Source organism: Humulus lupulus, chromosome 8 (assembly GCF_963169125.1).
Source record: "Humulus lupulus chromosome 8, drHumLupu1.1, whole genome shotgun sequence".
Classification (NCBI taxonomy): domain Eukaryota; kingdom Viridiplantae; phylum Streptophyta; class Magnoliopsida; order Rosales; family Cannabaceae; genus Humulus; species Humulus lupulus.
Genome location: NC_084800.1, coordinates 27,180,357 through 27,203,518, shown reverse-complemented (window position 1 = coordinate 27,203,518; position 23,162 = coordinate 27,180,357). Strand labels below are relative to the sequence as shown.

General features: G+C 38.4%; 1 protein-coding gene across 11 annotated transcripts; it reads right to left on the bottom strand.

Annotated features, from left to right (window-relative positions):
- Positions 1-114: 114 nt before the first annotated feature.
- Positions 115-4,523, bottom strand: LOC133796506 (nucleolin 1). 11 transcript variants are annotated; one of them, XM_062234046.1, is made up of 19 exons: positions 4,331-4,523; positions 4,170-4,218; positions 3,679-3,854; positions 3,483-3,596; positions 3,265-3,378; positions 3,044-3,148; positions 2,868-2,963; positions 2,694-2,789; positions 2,536-2,613; positions 2,318-2,455; positions 2,096-2,206; positions 1,896-1,995; positions 1,650-1,761; positions 1,459-1,576; positions 1,255-1,349; positions 1,079-1,166; positions 907-998; positions 544-794; positions 115-417 (listed from the first exon to the last, which is right to left on the bottom strand). In XM_062234046.1, exons 1-19 carry the CDS (start codon positions 4,361-4,363, stop codon positions 386-388), a joined length of 1,998 nt encoding a protein of 665 aa, XP_062090030.1. In that variant the 5' UTR covers positions 4,364-4,523; the 3' UTR covers positions 115-385. The 11 variants fall into 11 exon arrangements, with proteins under 11 accessions (XP_062090030.1, XP_062090031.1, XP_062090034.1 ...); XM_062234047.1 differs by having other exon boundaries at positions 3,265-3,375; XM_062234050.1 differs by lacking the exon at positions 3,265-3,378.
- Positions 4,524-23,162: the final 18,639 nt, after the last annotated feature.

Below are 23,162 nucleotides of genomic sequence, written 5' to 3'. Positions count from 1 at the left end.
GTTTTTCAAATAGTTTGGTAAAATTATCGAGATCAATCATAGTTTGTTACACAATCCTTTCATATTTTTCATAAAACACGAGACTTGTAAACGAGTTTATAAGAACACCCAGAGTGCCAAAATATGATTTGCATTATACTAGCTCAACATGACAATTTTCATACATAAAACATACAAATAAATGAATACTCAAAATATTTGGATAAACTCCGATACTAGCAGAACTTGTAATGTCATAGTGAACCAATGGAGTGGTTATCTCAACCATCCCCAAATCAAAAAAAAAAAACTCTCTTAAATTTGATATTCTTAATTTACCAACTAAACATTAAACGAAAATTCAGGAAAGGGGCAAAAATACTATTCAAAATTCATCTATAACGACTTAATAATCATCACCGAAGGTTGTCTTCTTCCCTGCAATAGAAAAACAAAATTGGAATTTATATAAAAGAAAAAGACAAGTGGAATCACAATACATTTTTATTTGATATTTTCTGGCTTCTTAAATGTTAGTTTTATAGACGGACAAACAAAATGTACCTGATGGGGCAAAGCTTGGTTTATTAAATCCACGTCCATTACTTCTACCACCTGAGAAGTTGCCTCGCCTACCAGAAAACCTGCCACCATCTCTGCCTCGCCTACCAGATCCAGTTCTGCCACCGCCTCTGGGACCACCACTGCTGAAATCACCTCGGGGTCTTGCCTCTTCTACTTTCAAGTAATTTTGGCCATCTAGCCCTAGAGCTTTGTTGAAAGCTTCAGAGTCCGCAAAGTCCATGTAAGCAATGCTGCAGTTTATTATTAGAGTCATTTATTAGAGTCATTAGCAAGACAAATCTGACATATAAGATAAAACACACACACAACACAACGCTTCAGAGAGCAATAGAAGGCACAAACCCTTTAAAGGAACCACTATCATAATCCTTGGGGATGGAAATTCTTGTAATCTCTCCACATTCACCAAACTGCTCTTGTAGTGAACTTCTAATCTGAAAGTTTATCATAAATGGACGAAAGTGAGAAGAGCTTAATATTAGAGGGATTTAGTAACAATGTTAAGATAAGTTACCTCATCCTCCCCAACGGATGTATCAATACCACGAATATAAACTGTATTGCTTTTTCCTCCTGACTGCTGGAATGAGCCCCTCTCTTTGCTAAAAAAATATGGAAAAAAAATTAAGGGGTTTAAATTTATTTAGCTCTCCAATGAATTTAAACATTGAAATCTAGCCAAATGAGTACTTGTATGGGGTAGCAGTAGCGTTTTGACCCTTTTCACGTGCCAAATCAAGTCTCAGGCCACGACCCAACAGTTCTTGGCCATTCAATTCAAGTGCCTGCATAGATTAATTATCAAGATTAACAAAGCTTTAAGAATTACGTTATTAACACAAACTGGGCTACAGCAATAAACAGTTAAACAATGTATCATAATTTAATGCCAACCTTTTTAGCCGCCTCTGAAGTGGTAAACTCAACATGCCCAAAACCCTTCATTCTCCCTTCATCATTATAAGCAATTCGAACATCAGCAACTTCTCCAGCACTTTTAAAGAAATTCTCCCTGCAAGAATTACTTCTATCAGATGCAAATTCAACTTTTTATAATATTACATCCAAAGTTAAGAAACACTCACACATCAGATTGTTCAACACCGAATGGCAAATTTCCAACAAACAAAGTCTTAGAGCCAGTCTCTGAAGTAGCTGGAGTTTTTGGTGTAGCAGCATCTACCATTTCTACATCAGCTGACTATTAAAAGAGAAGTGTAGAGTTACATGAGAAGATAATACCTAATCAGTGGACTTATACATAGTATCTATGATCCACAAAAATACAGCATATATAACTGAAAGTAAAAAAGCAAATTAAATGATCCCACATGCCTTTTTCTTTGGTGTCTTCGAAGGTTCTTCATCGTCAGATTCATCATCTGAATCTGACTCTTCTTCACTGCTACTTTCTTTTGGAGCTTTGGTTGGCTGCAACAACAGAAAATACTCCTCAGCAGTGTGTGTAACCAGCTAATGTCAAAACTTGTGCAATTTTAAGAGCCGTTGAATTAGGCTAGAATGTACTCACCTTAGGTGCTGCCTTTGGTGTTTCCTCATCTGAATCATCAGAGCTCTCCTCATCTGAATCATCACTGCTGCTTTCCTTTTGAACAGTTTTAGCACTTGGTTTGGCAACAACCTTTGGAAGAAGGAAGAAAAATTACACAAGGTAGCAAACAAACTAGGACTACCAAAACATAAAAGTGTTGTACATTCCATTTGATAGGAATAAAAAGAGAGGAAAACATACCGGAGCTTTTGCTTTTTTAGCTTGAGGCTCTTCTTCAGATTCATCAGAACTTTCATCACTCTCTTCTGAACTCTCCTCAGTTTTCTTAGATGGCTGAACCTTTTTGGCAGCAGGAACGGCAGTCTTGGTTGTAGGAACCTACCATGAGAAAAGAAAAATAATAATGCTAAGGAACCAAAATATAAAAGCCACAAAACCACAATAGGAAATTTTCTTGCCTCGTCATCAGAAGAATCACTTTCTGAATCAGAGTTCCTTTTAGGGGCAGAAGCTGGAACATTTTTTACCTTCACTTCCTACACACACAATCATTTCTTTTTAAGTAAAAAAAGCTAAACAATAGAATCTTTGAATCATATACAAACTTTTTTCTTGCCTCATCATCAGAAGAATCACTTTCTGAATCAGAGCTATCACTCGATTCAATTTTCCTTTTAGGGGCAGAAGCTGGTACATTTTTTACCTTCACTTCCTACACATACAGCCATTGTTTTAAGTAAATAAAGCTTAACAATAGAACCTCTGAATTATAAAGAAACAAACTTCTTGCCTCATCATCAGAAGAATCACTTTCTGAATCAGAGCTATCACTTGATTCAATTTTCCTTTTAGGGGCAGAAACTTGTACATTTTTTACCTTTACTTCCTACACACACAATCATTTACTAATAGAATATCTGAATCATATAAATAGCAGAAGTAAAACACTGAATATATGAAGTATACCTCATCAGAATCACTGTCCTCTTCAGAACTGCTATCTGAAGAATCTTTCTTGGCCACTACAACAGGAGCTTTTTTTGCTTGTGGAACAACCTTAGCTGCTTTCTTCTGCAGTATCAGGGAAAATTATTAGCTTCAACTATATAACACACAAGTTCCACATGATTAATTTTTGTAACTGTAAAATTTTCGTATGCATAATACGCATTGTTTACAGTACTCACAGGCTCATCATCTGAGGAGCTATCATCATCACTCGAATCCTCTTCTGAACTAACTTTACCATTTTTAACAGGAACAGCCTTCTTAACAGGCACTGCTGCTTTGGCAGCAGGCTTCTGAAGCAATATAGTTCTAATTTAGATCAACCGCATATGAAATAAACATCCCAGAAAACAAAATGCCTAAAATTGTTTTCTAATAAAAAAAAATGCATGCTTACTTCATCCTCATCAGATGAGTCATCATCAGAGCTGCTGGAAGACTCAACCTTCTTAGCAGCACCATTCTTAGCAGCTACAATTTTCTTTGCAGGTACAACAGTTTTTGGGGCCGGCTTTAGAGAAAAGACAACAGCTCAGTCCATATGCATTAACAAGTATTAAATAAAAAAGAAACCTAGGCGTTTCTAAACTTACCTTCTCGTCCTCAGAGTCGGAGGATGAATCAGAATCATCAGAACTGGATTCCACTTTCTTCTTCTGTGTCTTCACCTCAATCTTCTTTTTCAGAGCGGCTTGCTCAACTGCCTCATCTCTTTTCTGCTTCTTTGCACTCACAACCTTTTCAATCTCATTCTCAGCTTCTCTCTTTCCTGTTCACCCAAATATAAATAAACCAAAATAAGCCAGGACACAAAACAATAACAAAATTGTGTAGACAATAAAAAAAATCCCATTTAACGCAATACTATAACAGAGTTCAAAATCCATGCATCAACACCAAGCCAAACAAACCAAACACAATGATAGTATTGATCCAAACCAGTATGAATAAGCCTACAAAATATGCAACATACATGTACAAATAAAGATCAAACTTTGAAACCACGATATAAACTCACAAACTGTAAAAAACTACACAAAAACTAAACGATGAATAAAAAAATAAAAAATAAACAAAAACAAACCTTTCTTGCCAGACTTCGAGACTGGGACTACAGCAGGGGCTGCGTCAACCTGTACCAAAAATCAAAATCAAAACCCAGTTATTAAACAACAAAAAAGAAGGCAAAATATAAATGAAAAGACGGAGTGAAGGAGTGCGATTCAAGAAGAAGAAGAAGCATACTTTAGTGGCGGACTTCTTGCTTGACTTGCCCATGGGAAGAAGTGAGATGGAGAGAGTTAGGGTTTAACGAAGAGAAGAGAAGTGGAGTGGTAGAGAACCCAGCAAAACCCAAGGGTTTATAAAGGTCTAGGGTTTTGGGGAGTTGCCGGTGCTGCGGTAGGAGGGTGCGGTATGAGTGAGAGAATAGGTATATGTTTGTTCTATTTATACGAAAAATAATGGGGTAACCAAAGCCAAGGTTTAGGGTTTTCCATCCACCTCTCCTCTTCTTTTCAACGTATTGCGTTTCGTTAAACGCATAGCTTAAGCGTGTGGGAGTTTGTGTGAGAAGGGCTAAAATCGTATTTTCATATTACAAAAATATCTCAACTCTTTTTCTTTTTCTTTTTTTTTTAATTTGTTTAAATTAAAAATATCTCAACCAGGCTCCTTGTCGTACGACCGGTAAACGACACGTTTTATTTTGAAAACGACAATGTTTTTTTTCCTTTTTTGGGTCGATTTTAATGTATGAAAAACATGAATTTATTTTGTAATTCACAATAAATGTGCAAATAAGTGAAAGACGTGATTGACAAGAAATATATTCTCTGTTTTTAAAAAAACAAAAAAAACAAATTTCTATGTAAAATAAATAATGACAATCAAAAACAACATTTTAATAGCAACATATCATATTTTATTATTATCTATGAATGATTATTATATTTACTTTCTCCTCATTAATTTTAATTTTAATACAGTATTATTATTTTAGAATTCAAGAGATTAATTATGTACAAAAAAAAAATCAAATTTATATGTTTCACTCTCAGACAATAAAAGTGTGAGGTAACAGAATTAAAAAAAAATATTAATAATATATTATTATTTACATACATGTTTCATTTTTCACGTTAAAAATCTAAAAATATATATTTTGTATTTATTTGTTAAAATAATATAATTCCTCAAAAACAATTATCAAATGTAGATTGCTTGTGAAATAACAATTAGCTTTAGTTTTCTATGAAAAAAATGATAATTTCTTCTATATAAAAGATATATATATAACTGTTGTGTGATAAAAACTACATTTACACATAAAGATTCTTCCAAAATATTTTATGTATTATTTTATTAATATTTTTATCATTTAAATTCAAATAAATTTATATTTTGATTTAAATTATTATGTATTGTAACAAATGAGAAGATATTTATAATTTTTACTAGACAAAAACAACGTGCAAGGCACGTTTTGCCTTTTAAATTTGTAAATATTGTCTATAATTTTAATAAAAATTGGTTTACTATTTTTTTTAAATATATATATAATATAATTAATTATAGTTGTATAGTATATATAAATATTTATATCAATAATCTTTATATAAATGATATCTAAACGCAATATTGACATAGATATATATATATATTTACATGGCTACATGACATACATATAAAAATACAATAATATTTTAAAATAAATTAATAATAAAATTAAAATAAGAATAGAAAAAGCTAGAGTATAGACAGTAGTATATATGCATCAACTATTTTTAGTTTGTAATATATCTTGCAATGTCCTTTAGTGAATTTGATGAAGAAAAATAACTTAAATTACTTGATAAAAAAACAAACTATCACACAATTTTATAAGATAAAAAAATAACATGTATGCATTTATTATTTTATATAAATATGATTTAATTATTTACATTATCATAAAATATCTTTAAAATATCATATTTTGATTAATTAATTTTTATTTAAGTTTATATTTGCTTTAGTTTTTTAATTTGGCAGTAATAACAAAATATTATATATTATATGTTTAATATAATATTAAGTTTAATGAAATTTTATTTGTAACACCCTGGATAACCAAGACTGTTACACTGTGTGTTTTAAATAGTGCAAGACTTGCAAATCAAAACATTTAAATAAAATTGTAAATCTAAAGTCATAAACAGATTATGAATAAAAGGTTTTGGTCATAAACAAGTTATTTTCATTCAAATGAATGTTTAGCACATGGGATCCCAAAATAGGGTTTAAATGACATATTTACAAAATTTCCAAACGTTATAGATAACCAAGGCAACTCTAATGACAAAATATACGTTTTAGGTTTCCGTCCCTACACAAATCCTTGACCGTGGCAGCCGAGCAGCTGACAATGTACACCTCGCCCCCAGAGCTCTCCAACCCATGGTTGACCCATCAAACTCTTGCCATTTTACCTGCACCACGTAGCACCCGTGAGCCGAGGCCTAGTAAGAAAACTCTAATGCATAGCTTAATCAAGAATAGTAGTAAGATAACTCATAAATCATTAATCAAATACTTAATAGACTGCATCATACACATAATCAATGCTATCAGTCAACAAACCAATAAACAACCATCAAGACAATGAGCATGTCACAATCATCAGATTAACATCAATAAACATTTCACACAATATCTAGGGTCGATGCCATTAGGTCGCACCCTCTGTTTAAGTCACTGTCATCGACTCACTTAGGCCGAGCCAAGTGTTCAACCCACTGACTCTGGCTCGCTTAGGCCAAGCTCAGTGATAATTTATTAACCTCAGCTACCAGTGGCCGAGTCGCGTCCTGTGCGCAAATATAGATTCCAGCACTCTTGGGTCGTTTATCACATGTCCCCATGGCATAATACCATCTCATAACATCACACACAAATATAGGGAACTCTTAGTCCTGACATATTCACATAATTTGATGTAGTTTCTTACCTTTGAATTCCGAGCGGAGAATGTGAAATGATTCCGAGCATGATCCTTAGCTCCGAGCCTTGGCGAAAAACCTAGTCACAAACCATAAATGACACTTCGATGAGTTGAACTCCAAAGGACAATCCCAAGACCCAACTCACGCTCTCGGGACTCCAAGTTCCACCAAACGAGGTGGTAGACCCGACCCCCGAGCCCCCAAGTGAAAACCCTAAGAAAATACCCAAAAACCAATTTCAGGGGGGAGGGTAACACTACAGCGCTACAGACAGAAACCAGAGCCTCTAAAAAACGCAACCTAGCGTTGTAGCGCTAGAACCATAAATAACAATTTATGGGTTTCTCCTTCAAACCTCCCCGAGCTATAACTCCAAAAATTCAACCACACCATTAACCAAACTCGAAATTAACAACATAAACCACTATAACTCATCCAAAGCAACCTAATAACATCAAAGACTTGGCTAAATCCTTCACTAAACACAAGAATCAAAACCGAGCTTTGAAGCTCAAGAACCCTAACTAAAAACAAGAGTACTACTCAGAAGATTACAGAAATCCTTACCTCAATGATAGCCAAACCCTCACATCAATCTTCCAAGTCTTGAGCTCAGATTCCCAGACCTCCCAATTGAAACCTCACATCAACTCAACTCAATTCCATGCAAATGAACTAAATTCATCAATTACCTTATACCCAGAAACCCAGCAAAAACTCAAGGACAAACTGAAGTTCTTACCTCAATCTACCGCTCAATTTCCCAGCTGAATACCCTTCATGTCCCAGCTTTAACTCCTCCCTTTTTCCCAGCTGAGTTTCCTCCAAGAAAACCCCAGCCATAGCTCAATTCCTTATGCCTTTTCCTTAGCTTCCAAAATGCAAAAGAGAAATAGGGAGAGAAAATAATACGTGAGAGAGAAGAGAGGGGGAAATTCTATTGTAACGCCCTGGTTACCCCAGAACAGTTACGATGAACCGGAAATTTGACCCGCTACCCGAGTCCTTTGGTTAAAAACGTGTTCTAAGTGTTATTAACAGGTTAAGGTGGAAAAACAATAAAAAGGAAAGGATATATTTTATTGATTACATAAAACTGTTCATGGGCCCACAAGAACATTTACACGTTATTTACAACTCAAAAAGGTCATTACTGTTTCAAAATTTCAAACCCGCCGACCTAAGTGGCAAAAATAGGGTAAACCCCCTAGTTCCTCTGAGAACTCCTTGGCCGTGGTGGTCAAGCGGCCGCATATGTACACCTCACCACCTAAGCTCTCCACTCAAGGCAGGGTGAGCTTTTCTTTCCCTTTACCTGCACCACATATGTAACACCCTGGTTACCCCAGAACAGTTACGGTGAACAGTGAATCGGAAATTTGACTCGCTACTCGAGTCCTTTGGTTAAAAACGTGATCTAAGTGTTATTATCAGGTTAAGGTGAAAAATCAGTAAAAAGGAAAGGGTACATTTCATTACGTAAATAAACTGCTCATGAGCCTTTTAAAATGTTTACAAGATGTCCACAATACAAAAGAGTCGCTACAGTTTCAAATTCACAATCCCCGCCGGCCTAAGCGGCAAAAATAGGGTAAACCCCTAGTCCCTCTGAGAACACCTTGACCGTGGCGGTCAAGCGGCCCTGTATGTACACCACATCGCCCAAGCTCTCCACTCAGGGTTGGTTAAGCTTTTCCTTCCCTTTACCTGCATCACATAGCACCCATGAGCCAATGCCCAGCAAGAAAACACAATAAAGCATGATATAATATCAACAACGGTCATAATAACCATTCAAGACTATCAGTCCAAACCAAATAGGTGACAATAGCCAAAAGTCACTGTTGACTGCGTTTTTAGCCAACGACGTGAGCACGTCAATAACGACAAGCCTTCAAGAGAAATCAAAACGACAACAAACGGTATAAACAAGAAAAGTAAAGAACACAGGAGATTTTTATAGTGGTTCAGCCCCGATTGTCGGTAATAGCCTAATCCACTTAGAGTTGTGATTTATAAATCTATACTCAAGATCAGATGGACTATGCCAACTGAGTTTCTTCAGTATAAATTGTGAAAATACAAGAATTCTCTCTAATTTCAGCACTTTCTCTCTCTAGAATAGACAGACCCAATTTTATCTCTCAAGAAAGAAGAAGTAGAAGGAAGCCCATCTCTCATCCCATAAACTCTCTATTTATAGGCCTGGGATCCTCAACTGATATCCCCTTATGATAGGGATATTTTATTATATTTATTACATTTATTACATTAAAACATTCAAAATTCGAAATGTAACAAACCCCCCATTTGTGGGAAGAATGAGAGATTCCCGCGTATGTTGTTGGAGTTGTGTCTGACTTAGTCTCCTCTAGCTAGTTGGTCCACCTCCTACCCACTACCCATGCAAGTGCTGGTTGAACATGCATGGTGGTAGGATATGCATGGTGGTAGGACATAGTTTTGGTGGGTTGAACGTGCATGGTGGTAGGACATGCACTTCTCTCCTCTAACATGGCACTCTCCTCTAGCATACCATGTTCCTCCTTGAACCAATCTCCTTGCTTCTCCTCGAACCAAGGTGGTCCGAGGCAACCTCCTTGGCACCCCACCTTGGACAACATTGAGGCAACCTCACCTTGGACAACATTGAGGCAACTTCCTTTAGCATCCCCCAAACATGTCCGATCGAACATTGTATAGCTCTCCTTGTCAAAATCTAAGTCTCATTCCTCTTGCATGAGACTCCTCCTCCTTAGCTACTTACCTTGGACACGTTCGAGCCAACACTTAGGAAATCTTGGGAGGCTTGCCTCCTACATACCCTTGGGGTCTCTTAGGACCACATCCTCCTTGGGGTCTCCTAAGACCACATCCTCCTTGGGGTCTCCTAGGACCACTCCCCTTAGCTCTTCTAGAATGCATTCTCCATTTTTTGGGTATAACAGTCACAATAATGAGCATCGCTCCCTCAAGCCATGTGACGATAAGTGTAACGCCCCAGATTCCTTATTATGGTTAATGGCTGGATTAGTAGGCCAGGAGGGCCATAACTGTTTAATTATGCCATTAAATGTGTTTATGCATGTTTATGAGAATTATATTATGATATGATGTTAAATGCGTGCATGTGGGTCCACATTTGTTTACAGGGGTATTTTGGTAATTTGGCCGTTGATGGTACAATTGAATATTTGTTTGCGTGTTAATGATATATTGTGAGACCACATTATAATGTGGATTGGTTTGAGTATTCCGACATGAGACGATCTTTAAACATGATTTATCGGTTTGGTCATAACAGGTTTGAGCTCGGGGCTCGGGGTAAGTCTCGGGGTGTTATTAATGACTATAGCATTACCGGGGATTTTAGGGTAACGGGATATGAATTATTGATGTTTGAGGATATTGAGGTTAGCAGGAATTGGGAAGCATTAATTATAATTAACGGGTTTAGCGGAATGTACCAATTTTGCCCTTGGGCTGGTTTAAAAGGCTTTTGATGGCATAAGGGCGTTTTGGTCTTTTTAGGGAGGATATATATGATGTTTAGTGGCTGTAGAAAGTGGTGGAATAAACAGAACAAAACAGGGGTTTGCTTCCTTCATTCCCGTACCTTCTCCTTGCTTCATCTTCTTCACTCCTCCTTTGAGGGTTTTGTGTTCTTGGTGGTGATTCAAGCTAGGGAAACTTAAGGCTGGGTTGGAGCACTTGTGTTAGCCTGTGTGGGAGATTTAAAGCTAGTCTCAAGGTGAGTTTTGGCCATTAGTTACAGCTGGTGCTCTGTTTTGCTTATAACTTTCAATTCATGTTTTTGATGTGGGAAATGAGAATCAAAGGGGGTTTTAGGGTTAGTTTGATTGGGGTTTAGTGTGAGTGAGCTAAGGGTGTTATTTGGGGGTTTAATTACATGTTTGGAGGAGGTTCTATGATGGTTTGAGAGAAAAACGCACAGGGGGAAAATCTGGTTCGTGCGTGGGCTTGTTGCTGAACTGAGTTGGGCGCCGCGGCCCTTGGCGTTTGGCAGGCAAGGAGCTCTCTCTGTTTGAGGGCGCGCCGCGGCGCAGCAGGGGAGGGCCGCGACCCTTAAGGCCAATTTTGCTAAAATGTGGTTTTTAGCTTGGGGATTCAAACCATAGGCCTCGGGGTTGGACCTAGTACCCGGTTGGGTAGTATTTGATGTCTCGGGGGCTGGGATTTGGTTTGGGAACCCTCAGTTATCATTTTTATTGATAAATTCTATGATTTGGTTATGACCAAGTGACTGTCAGGAATTTTAAAGGTTGATCGTTCTCAGGGGTCGTTCATATAATATTCTCACTCGAACCAGAGGTAAGAAAACAGTGTATGAATACAGTTGTACCCTGTATAGGTATATGACATGCATGGTTTGACATTAAGGCATGTTGGTTGATATATGTGGACATGGATTGCATGTAAATGCTAGTGAACCCTGATTACCTATTTGAGACACTGACTAGTCAGGGACCGACTCTAAAGTCGATGATCACGCATTGAATAGCTCTATGGCATTAATGCGGGAACGACCCTAAGGTCGAAGAACTTATAAGTGCTTGCCTTGTAATGCCCCAAATTCTCCGATGTATTTAACGGCGTGAACAGTAGGCCGGGAGGGCCGTACTTGCTTAATTATGTTATTAATTGATAAAATGCATGTATATGTTGATTATATTATGATAAGATGTGAAATGCATGCATGAGAGTCCATGTTTTTAATTACAGGGGTGTGATGGTAATTTGGCCCGTTTAGGGTAAATTGATTATTTGTTCGCATGTTGGTGATATAATTTGAGACCACATTATAATGTGGATTTGTTCGAGCTATTTGGCATGAGACGATCTCTAAGTGTTAAAGTAGCGGTTTAGTCATAACGGGAATAAGTTCGAGGCTCGGGGTGAGTCTCGGGATGTTTTAATGATTAGAACGTTGCCGGGAGTAAAAGGGTAACGGGACATGAATTATTGGTGTTTGGGAATTTTGAGAGTAGCGGGAATCGGGAAGCGTTAATTATGATTAACGGTATAGGTTCGAAAGTACCAACTTTGCCCTTGGGAAGGCTTTAGAAACTTTTAAAGACCTAGGGGTATTTTAGTCATTTGGGTTTGGATTTATATGGCTTTGGATGGCTATAGAAACAGAGGAAAAACAGAGCAACTTCATTACCCTTCCCGTACATCCATTTCTCTCTTTCTTTCTTTGAAGTTTTTGGTCCCAACTTGAAGATACAAGCTAGGAAATCAAAGCTTGGGAGTTGTAGACTCGGTTCACCCATTGAAAAGGACTTTAATTCCATTTGAGGTAAGGATTCATCCATGAAAAACAAGCCATACTCTGTTTTACTTTATAGTTTTCAGCTTATAGTTTTGGTGTGGATAGTTGGAATCAGTGGGATTTTTTGTGTAAGATTGATTGGGTTTTGATGAGGGTGTGATGTAGATGAGGTTTAGGGGTTGAATTGGGTGTTTGGTGAGATTTTGGATTGGTTTGGAGGGTTTGGTTTCAAGAAAAATCGCAAAAAAGATGAACCAGAAAGTTTCTGGTCTGTTCTGGGCGCAGCAGCGCTATTCAGGGCTCAGAGATGTAGACTCTGACTTGGAAATAGGGCTGCAGCGCCATTTATTAGGGCTGCAGCGCCACTCTCAGGGCTGCAGCCCCTTCTGATGGGGCTGCATCGCTAGTCCATTTTTCAGCAAGCACATTTAAGGGCTCGAAATGATCCTTAAGGTTCGGGGTTTGGTTCCTTTGCCCCATTTGAGTATTTTAAGCATCCCAAGAGTGGGGGATTGATCCCGGGAGTGTGATTTTAGATTGTGAACCATTTATTAATTTATTTTATTAATGGATTATAATTGGTTATGATTAGGTAACCGCTAAGGAATCTAAAGGTTGATTGTTCTCAAGGGTCGTTCTTTTACTCATTCTAGCTCGAACCAGAGGTAAGAAAAATGCACCCCAAGTGTGACATGCATGGAGATTCATGAGGCATGTTGGTTGTGTTAATATGGACTTGGATTGAATAAAGAATGTTTAGCATATGTTGCTCACTTACGCATGGTACTGACTCATTAGTCAGATTTGGCAAAGGTGCTAGTATCAACTGTGAAGCTGTGACTTATTAGTCAGGTTCAGCAGTGGTATTGGGCACTGGTCACACTGCGCTGACTCATTAGTCAGGACGGCCTTAGCGTGTAACGCAAGCCAACAAAGATTGGATCTAATCAACTATTAGCATTGAATGGCTCAAAGAGCATTAATGCCAGACCGACCCCGAGGGTCGATGAATGAAATAAGCGCTTGGAGGCTAGTGGCTTACCTAGCAGCCACTCTCCCACTTGAAATAGTGACATGCTTGACAATCACTCAGTATGGTTTACCAGAACCTGTTGAAGGCTAGAGGCTTACCCAACAGCCACTCTTCCACTTGAATTAGTGACATGCTAGACAATCACTCAGTATGGTTTATCGGAACCTCATGTGATGTTCACTCATTTGTTTGAAAGCTTTATGCTCAGTGTGATTATAATGATAATCATTTGATAATGTTTATGCAAAGTGTTATGTTTTCTTGCTGGGCTATGGCTCATGGGTGCTATGTGGTGCAGATAAAGGGAAAGAGAAGCTCACCTAGCCTTGAGTGGAGAGCTGATGTGGTGATGTGTACATATGCGGCCGCTTGACCACCACGGCCAAGGAGTTCTCAAAGGAACTAGGGGGTTTACCCTATTTTTGCCGTTTAGGTCGGCGGGATGGTAAATTTTAAACAGTAGAGACCATTTTGTACTGAGAACAACTTGTAAATGTTTTATTTAGCTCTGCAGAGCAGTGTGTAATGAAAATCTCCATTTCCTTTTTACTGGTTTTATACCTTAACCTGTTAATTACACGTAGAGCACATTTTTGACCAAAGGACTCGGGTAGCGAGTCGAATTTCCGGTCCACCGTTCACCGTAACTGTTATGGGGTAACCAGGGCGTTACATGCCTGGTCTACGACTAGATGACTATAGCCAAGGTATATGACCCCGGTGACAGTTTGTCACGTGGCTAAGGGACGTTGTCCATAGTCTCGACTCTAGAGTCGTGAGGAAGGTTATGTTGGTGACCAGTCACCATGCACCTGTCCTGAAAGAGTTTATGAAGGAAATCACCTATCAGTTAAGCCCTGGTGACCCTATCGTCACATGACTAGAGGGAGCGATGCTCATTACTGTGACCTTCGGCTATTGTCACCTATTTGTTGGACTCATAGTCCTGAATAGTTATTGTGATCGTTGTTGATATTATATCATGCTTTATTGTGTTTTCTTGCTGGGCCCTGGCTCATGGGTGCTATGTGGTGCAGGTAAAGGAAAGGAAAAGCTTGGCCAACCTTGAGTGGAGAGCTTGGGCGATGTGATGTACATACAGGGCCGCTTGACTGCCACGGTCAAGGAGTTCTCAGAGGGACTAGGGATTTACCCTATTTTTTGCCGCTTAGGCCGGCGGGGATTGTAAATTTGGAACTGTAGCAACTCTTTTGTATTACGAGCTACTTGCAAAACATCTTAAAAGGCTCATGAGCAGTTTATTTACGTAATGAAATGTACCCTTTCTTTTTTTATTGGTTTTTCACCTTAACTTGTTAATGGTACCTAGATCACGTTTTTAACCAAATGACTCGGGTAGCGAGTCAAATTTCCGGTTCACTGTTCACCGTAACTGTTCTGGGGTAACCAGGGCGTTACAATAAGGTCACCGGGGCTTAACTGATAAGTGATTCTTTCATAAGTTTGTTCAGGACAGGTGCATGGTGATTGGTCACCAACATAACCTTCCTCACGACTCTAGAGTCGAAACTATGGACAACATCCCCTAGCCATGTGACAACGGTCACCGGGGTCATACACCTTGGCTATAGTCATCTGATCGTAGACTAGGCAAGCGCTTATAAGTTCTTTGACCTTAGGATCGGTCCTGCATTAGTGCCATAGAGCCATTCAATGCGTGATCATCAACTTTAGAGTTGGTCCCTGACTAGTCAGTGTCTCAAACAGGCAATCAGCGTTCACTAGCATTTATTATGCAATCCATGTCCATATAAATCAGCCAACATGCCTCAATATCAAACCATGCATGTCATATACCTATACAGGGTGCAACTGTATTCATACACTGTTTTCTTACCTCTAGTTCGAGTGTGAGTTATTATATGAACGACCCCTGAGAACGATCAACCTTTAAATTCCTTGACGGTCACCTGGTCATAACCAAATTATAGGATTCATTAATAAAAATGATAACTGAGGGTTCCCAAACCAAATCCCAGCCCCCGAGACATCAAATACTACCCAACCGGGTACTAGGTCCAACCCCGAGGCCTAAGGTTTGAATCCCCAAGTTAAAAACCACATTTTGGCAAAATTGACCTAAAGGGCCGCGGCCCTCCCCTGCTGCGCCGCGGCGCGCCCTCAAACAGAGAAGGCTCCCCTCTGCCAAACGCCAAGGGTCGCGGCGCCCAGCCCAAACTAGCAACCGACCAAACACGAACCAGTTTTTTCCCCTGTGCTCCTTCCTCTCAAACCATCTCTAAACCTCCTCCAAACATATAATTAAACCCCCAAATAACACCCTTAGCTCACTCTCATCAAATCCCAATCAAACCAATACTAAAACTCCCTTTGATTCTCACTTCCCACATTAAAATCATGAACTAAAAACCAAAAGTAAAACAGAGCACCAGCTGTGATAAATGACCAAAACTCACCTTGAAACCTGTTTTGAACCTCCCACATAAGCTAAATCAAGTGTACCAACCCAGCCTTTAAGTTTCCCTTGGTTGAATCCACACCTAGAGCTCAAAACCTCAAAGGAGATAATGGAGGAAGTTGTGTACGGGAAGGATAAGGAAGTGTCTCTGTTTTGTTCTGTTTAAATCTACCACCTTCTACAGCCACTTAAGTCACATATATCCACCCCTAAAATGACCAAATTTCCCTTGTGTCATCTAAAGCTTCTCAAGCTATTCTAGGGGTAAAATTGGTACTTTCCGCTTATCCCGTTAATCATAATTAACGCTCCCCAATTCCCGCTAATCTCAATATCCTCAAACACCAATAATTCATATCCTGTTGCCCTAAAATCCCCGGTAACGCTATAATTGTAACATCCCTAAGGTAGGGTACGTCTGCCACATACTCGTAATTCTAGGGTTTACGAGTATGTAAGGCACTTGACCAAAAGAATTAAATAAAATGATACGAAGAAATACAGAAAAATTTAAAACTTTTATATAAACTTATTAGAAGAAATTATTACACGTATGAATACTTTAAATTTAAGGCAGCCATATGAAAACTCTAAACCATTATTGCATTGCAACTGAGTCTGTGCTCCACAAGTTGCTCAACAGCTAAAGCCACACCTGGAAAAATGTTGGAAAATAACATAATGAGCTAACGCTCAGTAAGCAAATCTCATGCATACACATACACATGAATGTCGTGAGTTTGTAGTGCACATATACTAATATGCTGACTTATATACTTATGCATTTCATTTATTGCTCATGCACTTTCAAACTTTACTTTTATGCTCTTTCTTTTAGTTTCACATTTTTATGGGCCCAATATCACTTGTGCACACTGTTTGATTCAGCCAATGCCTGCAGGGCTTGTTACACATATCATATAGAGTCCCATGGGTTCTCCTCCGGCTAGCCATCATCTCAGCTAGGCTCATCATAACACTCATTTCATCGTTGCCATAGCTGCCATACTTATTACACATATGGAGGAGAAAGACGGAAACATGGCAAACATATCTGAATGGTCAACTCTGACCTAGCCCACACTAGTGGGCAGCCACTATAAGTCTTATAGACTTCCGTCTTCTTTACTGAACTTACTTGATTGCTTCATCAAAACAGTGGCACCCTTTTTAAACATCTTATTATCACTTTGCTTAAGCCTTGTGTCATTAAAATGTTTAACTTTACATAAGACTTTTCAAGACATTTCATAACTTTTCTCATATCCATATGCATGGTCTTATATCACATAATAATGTATCACATAACTGTACATGCCATGCATACATGCTGATGCTGAAATGCCAATGTTCGTGTTCATGACTGATGTTGATGGTATTCAATCAAGGCATTGTATCACATCTCATATAACTCAAAACATCTTTAGTCATAATACATGAAGCTTTGGGTTGGTGGCGTTGTTATACCTTAACGTAGAGCTATGGCTCAGGTCTAAGGTTTCCAGCCTAAAAACTTAAACGCTTCATATATCATAACATATAACAAATCATGAACATAGAGTAATCCACATATCCATCAACATAAGAACACATACTTGCACATAATTCATATCATTCTTAACCAAGTAAGACATCTTTCACATATCACAAAATTCATCAATTACATATCACATAACACCCTTATGGTGTTCATATAACCATTCTTCACATACTTATCATATGCATCATCATCATACCATACTTAACTCATCAGATGTACACAATCAATGTAGTCATGCATCTTACACTTAAGCACAAAAGGTGAGATTTACTTACCTTAGGTCCTTAGCTTATTTTAAAACGGCTCACCAAGAGTCAATCAATCAAATCCATACAAATCCTATTCAAGGCACATAATTTATTAAATTCTATCTAATCCGTAAATATACACTATTGATAGTGTATATTAATCATACCAGAAACTATATACATGATAATAATAAATTATTATCAACGTAATGCAAATAACTCTTCATATAAAACCATGCTTTAAACCTTGCTCATAAGATAATGTACCCTTATGATAATAATAATAATAATCCCAACAAAAGTAATAATTATCGTCTATAATTAAACTTATTTCGATATTAATAACAAAATACTTCAATAGCAATACGTATATGGATGTATATATTCAAATAGTCATTTTATAAAAGAAATCATATTTTTAACATAAAGTTGTAATAATCAATATAATGATAATAATATAAATATAAATATTTATATTATTATTAATTAGTCATAATATCAATTCCAGTGATATAATAAATATACTTTCTCCAAACTTCATTGGTCTTACAAATATCAATAACTGTAAGAAACTAATATTTGATATTATTTTAATATTCAAATATTAATATACAATAATAATGGTTAGATAATAGGTTTACATACTTTTCATATATATATATATGTATATATGAATCTGTATTCTTGATTTACTTAACAAAATAATAACAATAATAATTAAAATTACTTAATCATAATAATTTCCATATTAATATAAAATCAATTAAATATGTATTTTTATACTTGATTTAATATCTAATATTTTCTAGAAAATTAGACAGCACAACGGCTATAAAGTGGACAAATTCCAAAATCAAAACCTGTATCAAAAATATATATAATCCCAGACAGCCAGTAAATTACAGAAAATATTCCATATATCAATAATATATAATTATATACCATAAATACACATAATAACAATTACTCTAATCAATCACAATTAAATCACAATATATAGGTTAAAGAAATTATACCAAAATGATCGGGTTCCACAATAAGTCAAACGATGATTTTCTGAGACTCAAAACGTACTTCGGAACCTCGAACACTAAGTTTCGACCGTCGGTCTACGGTGGATCGCGGTGGCTCGTGGTGGGCCCACCACCCAACTATGGTAGATGTAGGAACAAGTTATTGGGTTTTGAAGCCCACAACACGAGGAGCACGATGGTGGTGACGGATCGGCAAACGGATGCCCGAGGTGGCCGAATCGCAACTTTGAAGTCGCGGGGTGGCCGAACTTAAATCGAGTGGTTGAGGCGTTTAATCGGCGAGTGAGCTCTAGATTCCCGCGTGGGTCGATAGTTCGGAGGCCTCTGAATCCAACGGTCCGGCGCGTGGCTAAAAATGGTGGCCGGAAAGTACTCCTGCGTCGTCGGCAACAGTAATACGCAGAGGAGAGAGAGAGAGAGAGAGAGAGAGAGAGAGAGAGAGAGAGAGAGAGAGAGAGAGAGAGAGAGAGAGAGAGAGAGATTTTCTGAGGAGAGAGAGAGAGACTCGGGTAAAAAAGAAAGGCTGAAGCCTTTTCTTTTCTTTTTTTTTTTTTTTTTTTTTTAAATTATTTTTAAAATTACACTTGGACCCAAAATATTAAAATTCTTTTCAAATAAGCCCTTTAGCAAGACTTTCTTAATTTTATAAAAATCCCCAATTAAAATTATATGACATTTGGGTCCAATACTTGACTACTCAAGTTTCTCTCTCTTTAATCTCATTAAAAACATAAAATCATATTTTAAACACTGTTTTTCCATTACTATTTCTTAAATTTGTAAACTTGTACATTTTATGTATTAAAACTCTGATTTATTATAAAGAAATGTATTATGAAAATGTTGGATATTACAATAATCATTAATATCACCCCGAGACTCACCCCGAGCCCCGAGCTCAAACCCGTTATGACCAAACCGATAAATCATGTTTAAAGATCGTCTCATGTCGAAATACTCGAACCAATCCACATTATAATGTGGTCTCACAATATATGTCATAAGCACGCAAACAAATATTCAATTTTACCCTCAACGGGCCAAATTACCAAAACACCCCTGTAAACAAATGTGGACTCACATGCACGCATTCAACATCATATTATAATATAATTCTCATAAGCATGCATAAACACATTTAATGGCATAATTAAACAATTATGGCCCTCCCGACCTACTAATCCAACCATTAAACCATAATAGGGAATCCGGGGCATTACAACATAGCACCCATGAGCCAAGGCCCAGCAAGAAAACACAATAAAGCATGATATAATATCAACAATGATTGTAATAACCATTTATGATCATCAGTCCGAACAAACAGGTGACAGTCACAAAAGTCACTAAATTGGGTACAGCTCCCTTTAGCCTTGTGACGATAGGGTCACCGGGGCTTTATAGATAAGTGAACTTTTATTAGTTCAGACAGGATAGGTGCATGGTGACTAATCACCAACATAACCTTCCTCATGACCTTAGAGTCATAACCCTGGAAAGCGTTCCCTAGCCATGTGACAAGCAGTTACCGGGGCCTTATGCCCTGGCTCTAGTAACTAGTCTTAGACTAGACAAGTGCTTATAAGTTCATCGACCTTAGGGTCGGTCCAGCGTTAATGCCTTAGAGTCATTCAACGCTGATATCGATTAGATCTAATCTTCATTTGGCTCGGCGTTCATAGCGCTATGCCATTTCTGACTCTTAGGTCAGTATCCCTGACTAGTCAATACATATACAAGTATACAACATTCGCTAGCATTCAATAGGCAATCCATGTCCACATTTATCAATCAACATGCCTCAATACAATCATGCATGTCACATATACACAGGGTGCGGTTTTCTTACCTTGGGTTCGAGCGAGAAATAATATAAGAACGACCCTTGAGAACAATCAATGTAACGCCCTGGCTGCCCCAGAACAGTTACAGTGAACGGTGGACCGGAAATTTGACTCGCTACCCGAGTCCTTTGGTCAAAAATGTGCTCTAAGTGTACTTAACAGGTTAAGGCGTAAAACCAATAAAAAGGAAAACGTTTACAAGTCGTTCTCAGTACAAAATGGTCACTATTGTTTCAAATTTACAAGCCCGCCGACCTAAGCGGCAAAAATAGGGTAAACCCCCTAGTTCCTCTGAGAACTCCTTGGCTGTGGTGGTCAAGCAGCCGCATATGTACACATCACCACATCAGCTCTCCACTCAAGGCTAGGTGAGCTTTTCTTTTCCTTTACCTGCACCACATAGCACCCATGAGCCAAAGCCCAGCAAGAAAACATAACACTTTTCAATAACATTATCAAATGATTATCATTATAATCACACTGAGCATAAAGCTTTCAAACAAAAGAGTGAACATCACATGAAGTCCTGATAAACCATACTGAGTGACTGACAAGAAAGTCACTAATTCAAATGGAAGAGTGGTTGCTAGGTAAGCCACTAGCCTTCAACAGGTTCTGGTAAACCATACTGAGTGACTATCAAGCATGTCACTGTTTCAAGTGGGAGAGTGGCTGCTAGGAAAGCCACTAGCCTCCAAGCGCTTAATTCATTCATCGACCCTCGGGGTCGGTCTGGCATTAACGCTCTTTGAGACATTCAATGCTGATAGTTGATTAGATCTAATCTTGTTGGCTTGTGTTAACACGCTAAGGCCGCCCTGACTAATGAGTCAGCTCAATGTGACCAGTGCCCAGTACCACTGCCGAACCTGACTAATAAGTCATAGCTTCACAGTTGATACTAGCACCTTTGCCAAATCTGACTAATGAGTCAGTGCCATGCGCAAGTGAGCAACATATGCTAAGCATTCTATATTCAATCCATGTCCATATTTACACAACCAACATGCTTCACGAATATCCATGCATGTCACACTTGGGGTGCAGTTTTCTTATCTCTGGTCCGAGCTAGAATGAGTAAAAGAACGACCCTTGAGAACGATCAACCTTTAGACTCCTTAGCGGTTACCTAGTCATTACCAATTAGAAACCATTAATAAAATAAGTCAATGAATGGTTCACAATCTAAACCACACTCCCGGGACCAATCCCCCACTCTCGGGACTCTCAAACTACTCAAAAGGGCCAAAGGAACCAACCCCCGAACCTTAAAAACCATCCCGAACCCTAAAAACAACACATCCTGAAACTGGCCTAGCGCCTAGGCGCCACCCACCAACGCTGGGGCTGTAACGACCCAAATTCGCTAATAAGGCTTAAGGGCCTTGATTAGCGTGCCAGGAGGGCATGATGGGATTTATGTGTGACTTTGATGAGTTAAATGCATGATTATGATTTAAAGCATGTTATATGACTATTTGTTTATCTGAGATGCATGACAATGTATATTAGTATGCATGAAGGCCCGGATCGTGTTAGAAGGGCATAACTGTAATTTTGGCCATGTTGGGCATAACTGCATTGATATGTGATAATTGTATTATGTAAATTGTACCACGTGAGTGTGGTGTTATTATTGTGATGCACGTGCCAAGACAGTCCTAGAGAGCTAGTTTACTCAAAAGTCACAACGGGATTTTATATCCGGCTCGGGAGGAGCCTAGGGGTACTTTGGGAATTGTTATGGTTAAATTGAGATTTAGCGGGTAATGGTTATTGGTGATTGAGTAACCTGGGTAACCATTAGTTACTGCTGTGAGTAACAAATTTAGTTGGAAAATGGTAGAATTGAAATATAAGTGGAAAGACTAGAGTGCCCTTGAGGACTTAGTTGGGAAAGGAGTATTTGGAGGGGTAGCATGGTCATTTGGCAAGGGGTGTAGACAATTTTCAGCTGGGATTATAGGGTGCACGGTTTGGGCATTTGGTTTATTTGATGGCTTTGTTAAAAATAAAGAAAAGGAAAGTTAGGGCAATGAGAAGAAGAAGAAGAGAAAAATGGGCTGAAGTGGGAGTTTAGGAGGAGATCAAGGAGGCTTTTGGGTGAATTCTCTACTTAAGGTAAGGATTTTACGCATATTTAAGTTTGATTTATGCTTTGATTTGTGAAATTTAAAGCTTGAGTTAAGTTTTTAAAGTTTTAGTTTGAAGTTGCTGATTTTGCAATCTAAGGGTGGATTGTTGGGTATGTTTGTGTTTTGATCTTGATTCTAGTGTCTATAGGTTGTTAGATTGTTCATATGAAGTTTGGAATTGAGTTTTGGGGGTTGAGATATGTGCTTGGGATGGTTTAAGGTGAGGTTTAGAGAGTAAAATGGTGGTTTTTTCTGGGTTCGAAGGGTCGGGCCGCGGCATGGTTCTTGGTGAGCCGCGGCCCTTCGAAGAAGTTGCATGCTGAAGGAGAAGGGCGGGCCGCGGCATGGCCCAAGCAATGCCGCGGCCCTTACTTGTTTTTGAGCCTTTGGGGGCCATGCCGCGGCATGGGTGGCCTATGCCGCGGCGCTTAAGGGATTTTGGGATTTTGAGATTTTAGGCTTGGGAATTTAACCTAGGGTGCCCGGGGTTGAGTCTTTTACCATGTTTGGTGAAGTTCAACGTTCCG

What these genes read in the sequence shown, in the direction of transcription:
- LOC133796506 (XM_062234046.1), bottom strand. Translation starts at nt 4,363, where the DNA reads ATGGGCAAGTCAAGCAAGAAGTCCGCCACTAAA. An exon ending in GTGATTCTTCTGATGACGAG is followed by an intron (nt 2,456 to 2,535) that starts GCAAGAAAATTT and finishes TTCTCATGGTAG; the next exon opens with GTTCCTACAACCAAGACTGC. An exon ending in CATCCGTTGGGGAGGATGAG is followed by an intron (nt 999 to 1,078) that starts GTAACTTATCTT and finishes ATAAACTTTCAG; the next exon opens with ATTAGAAGTTCACTACAAGA.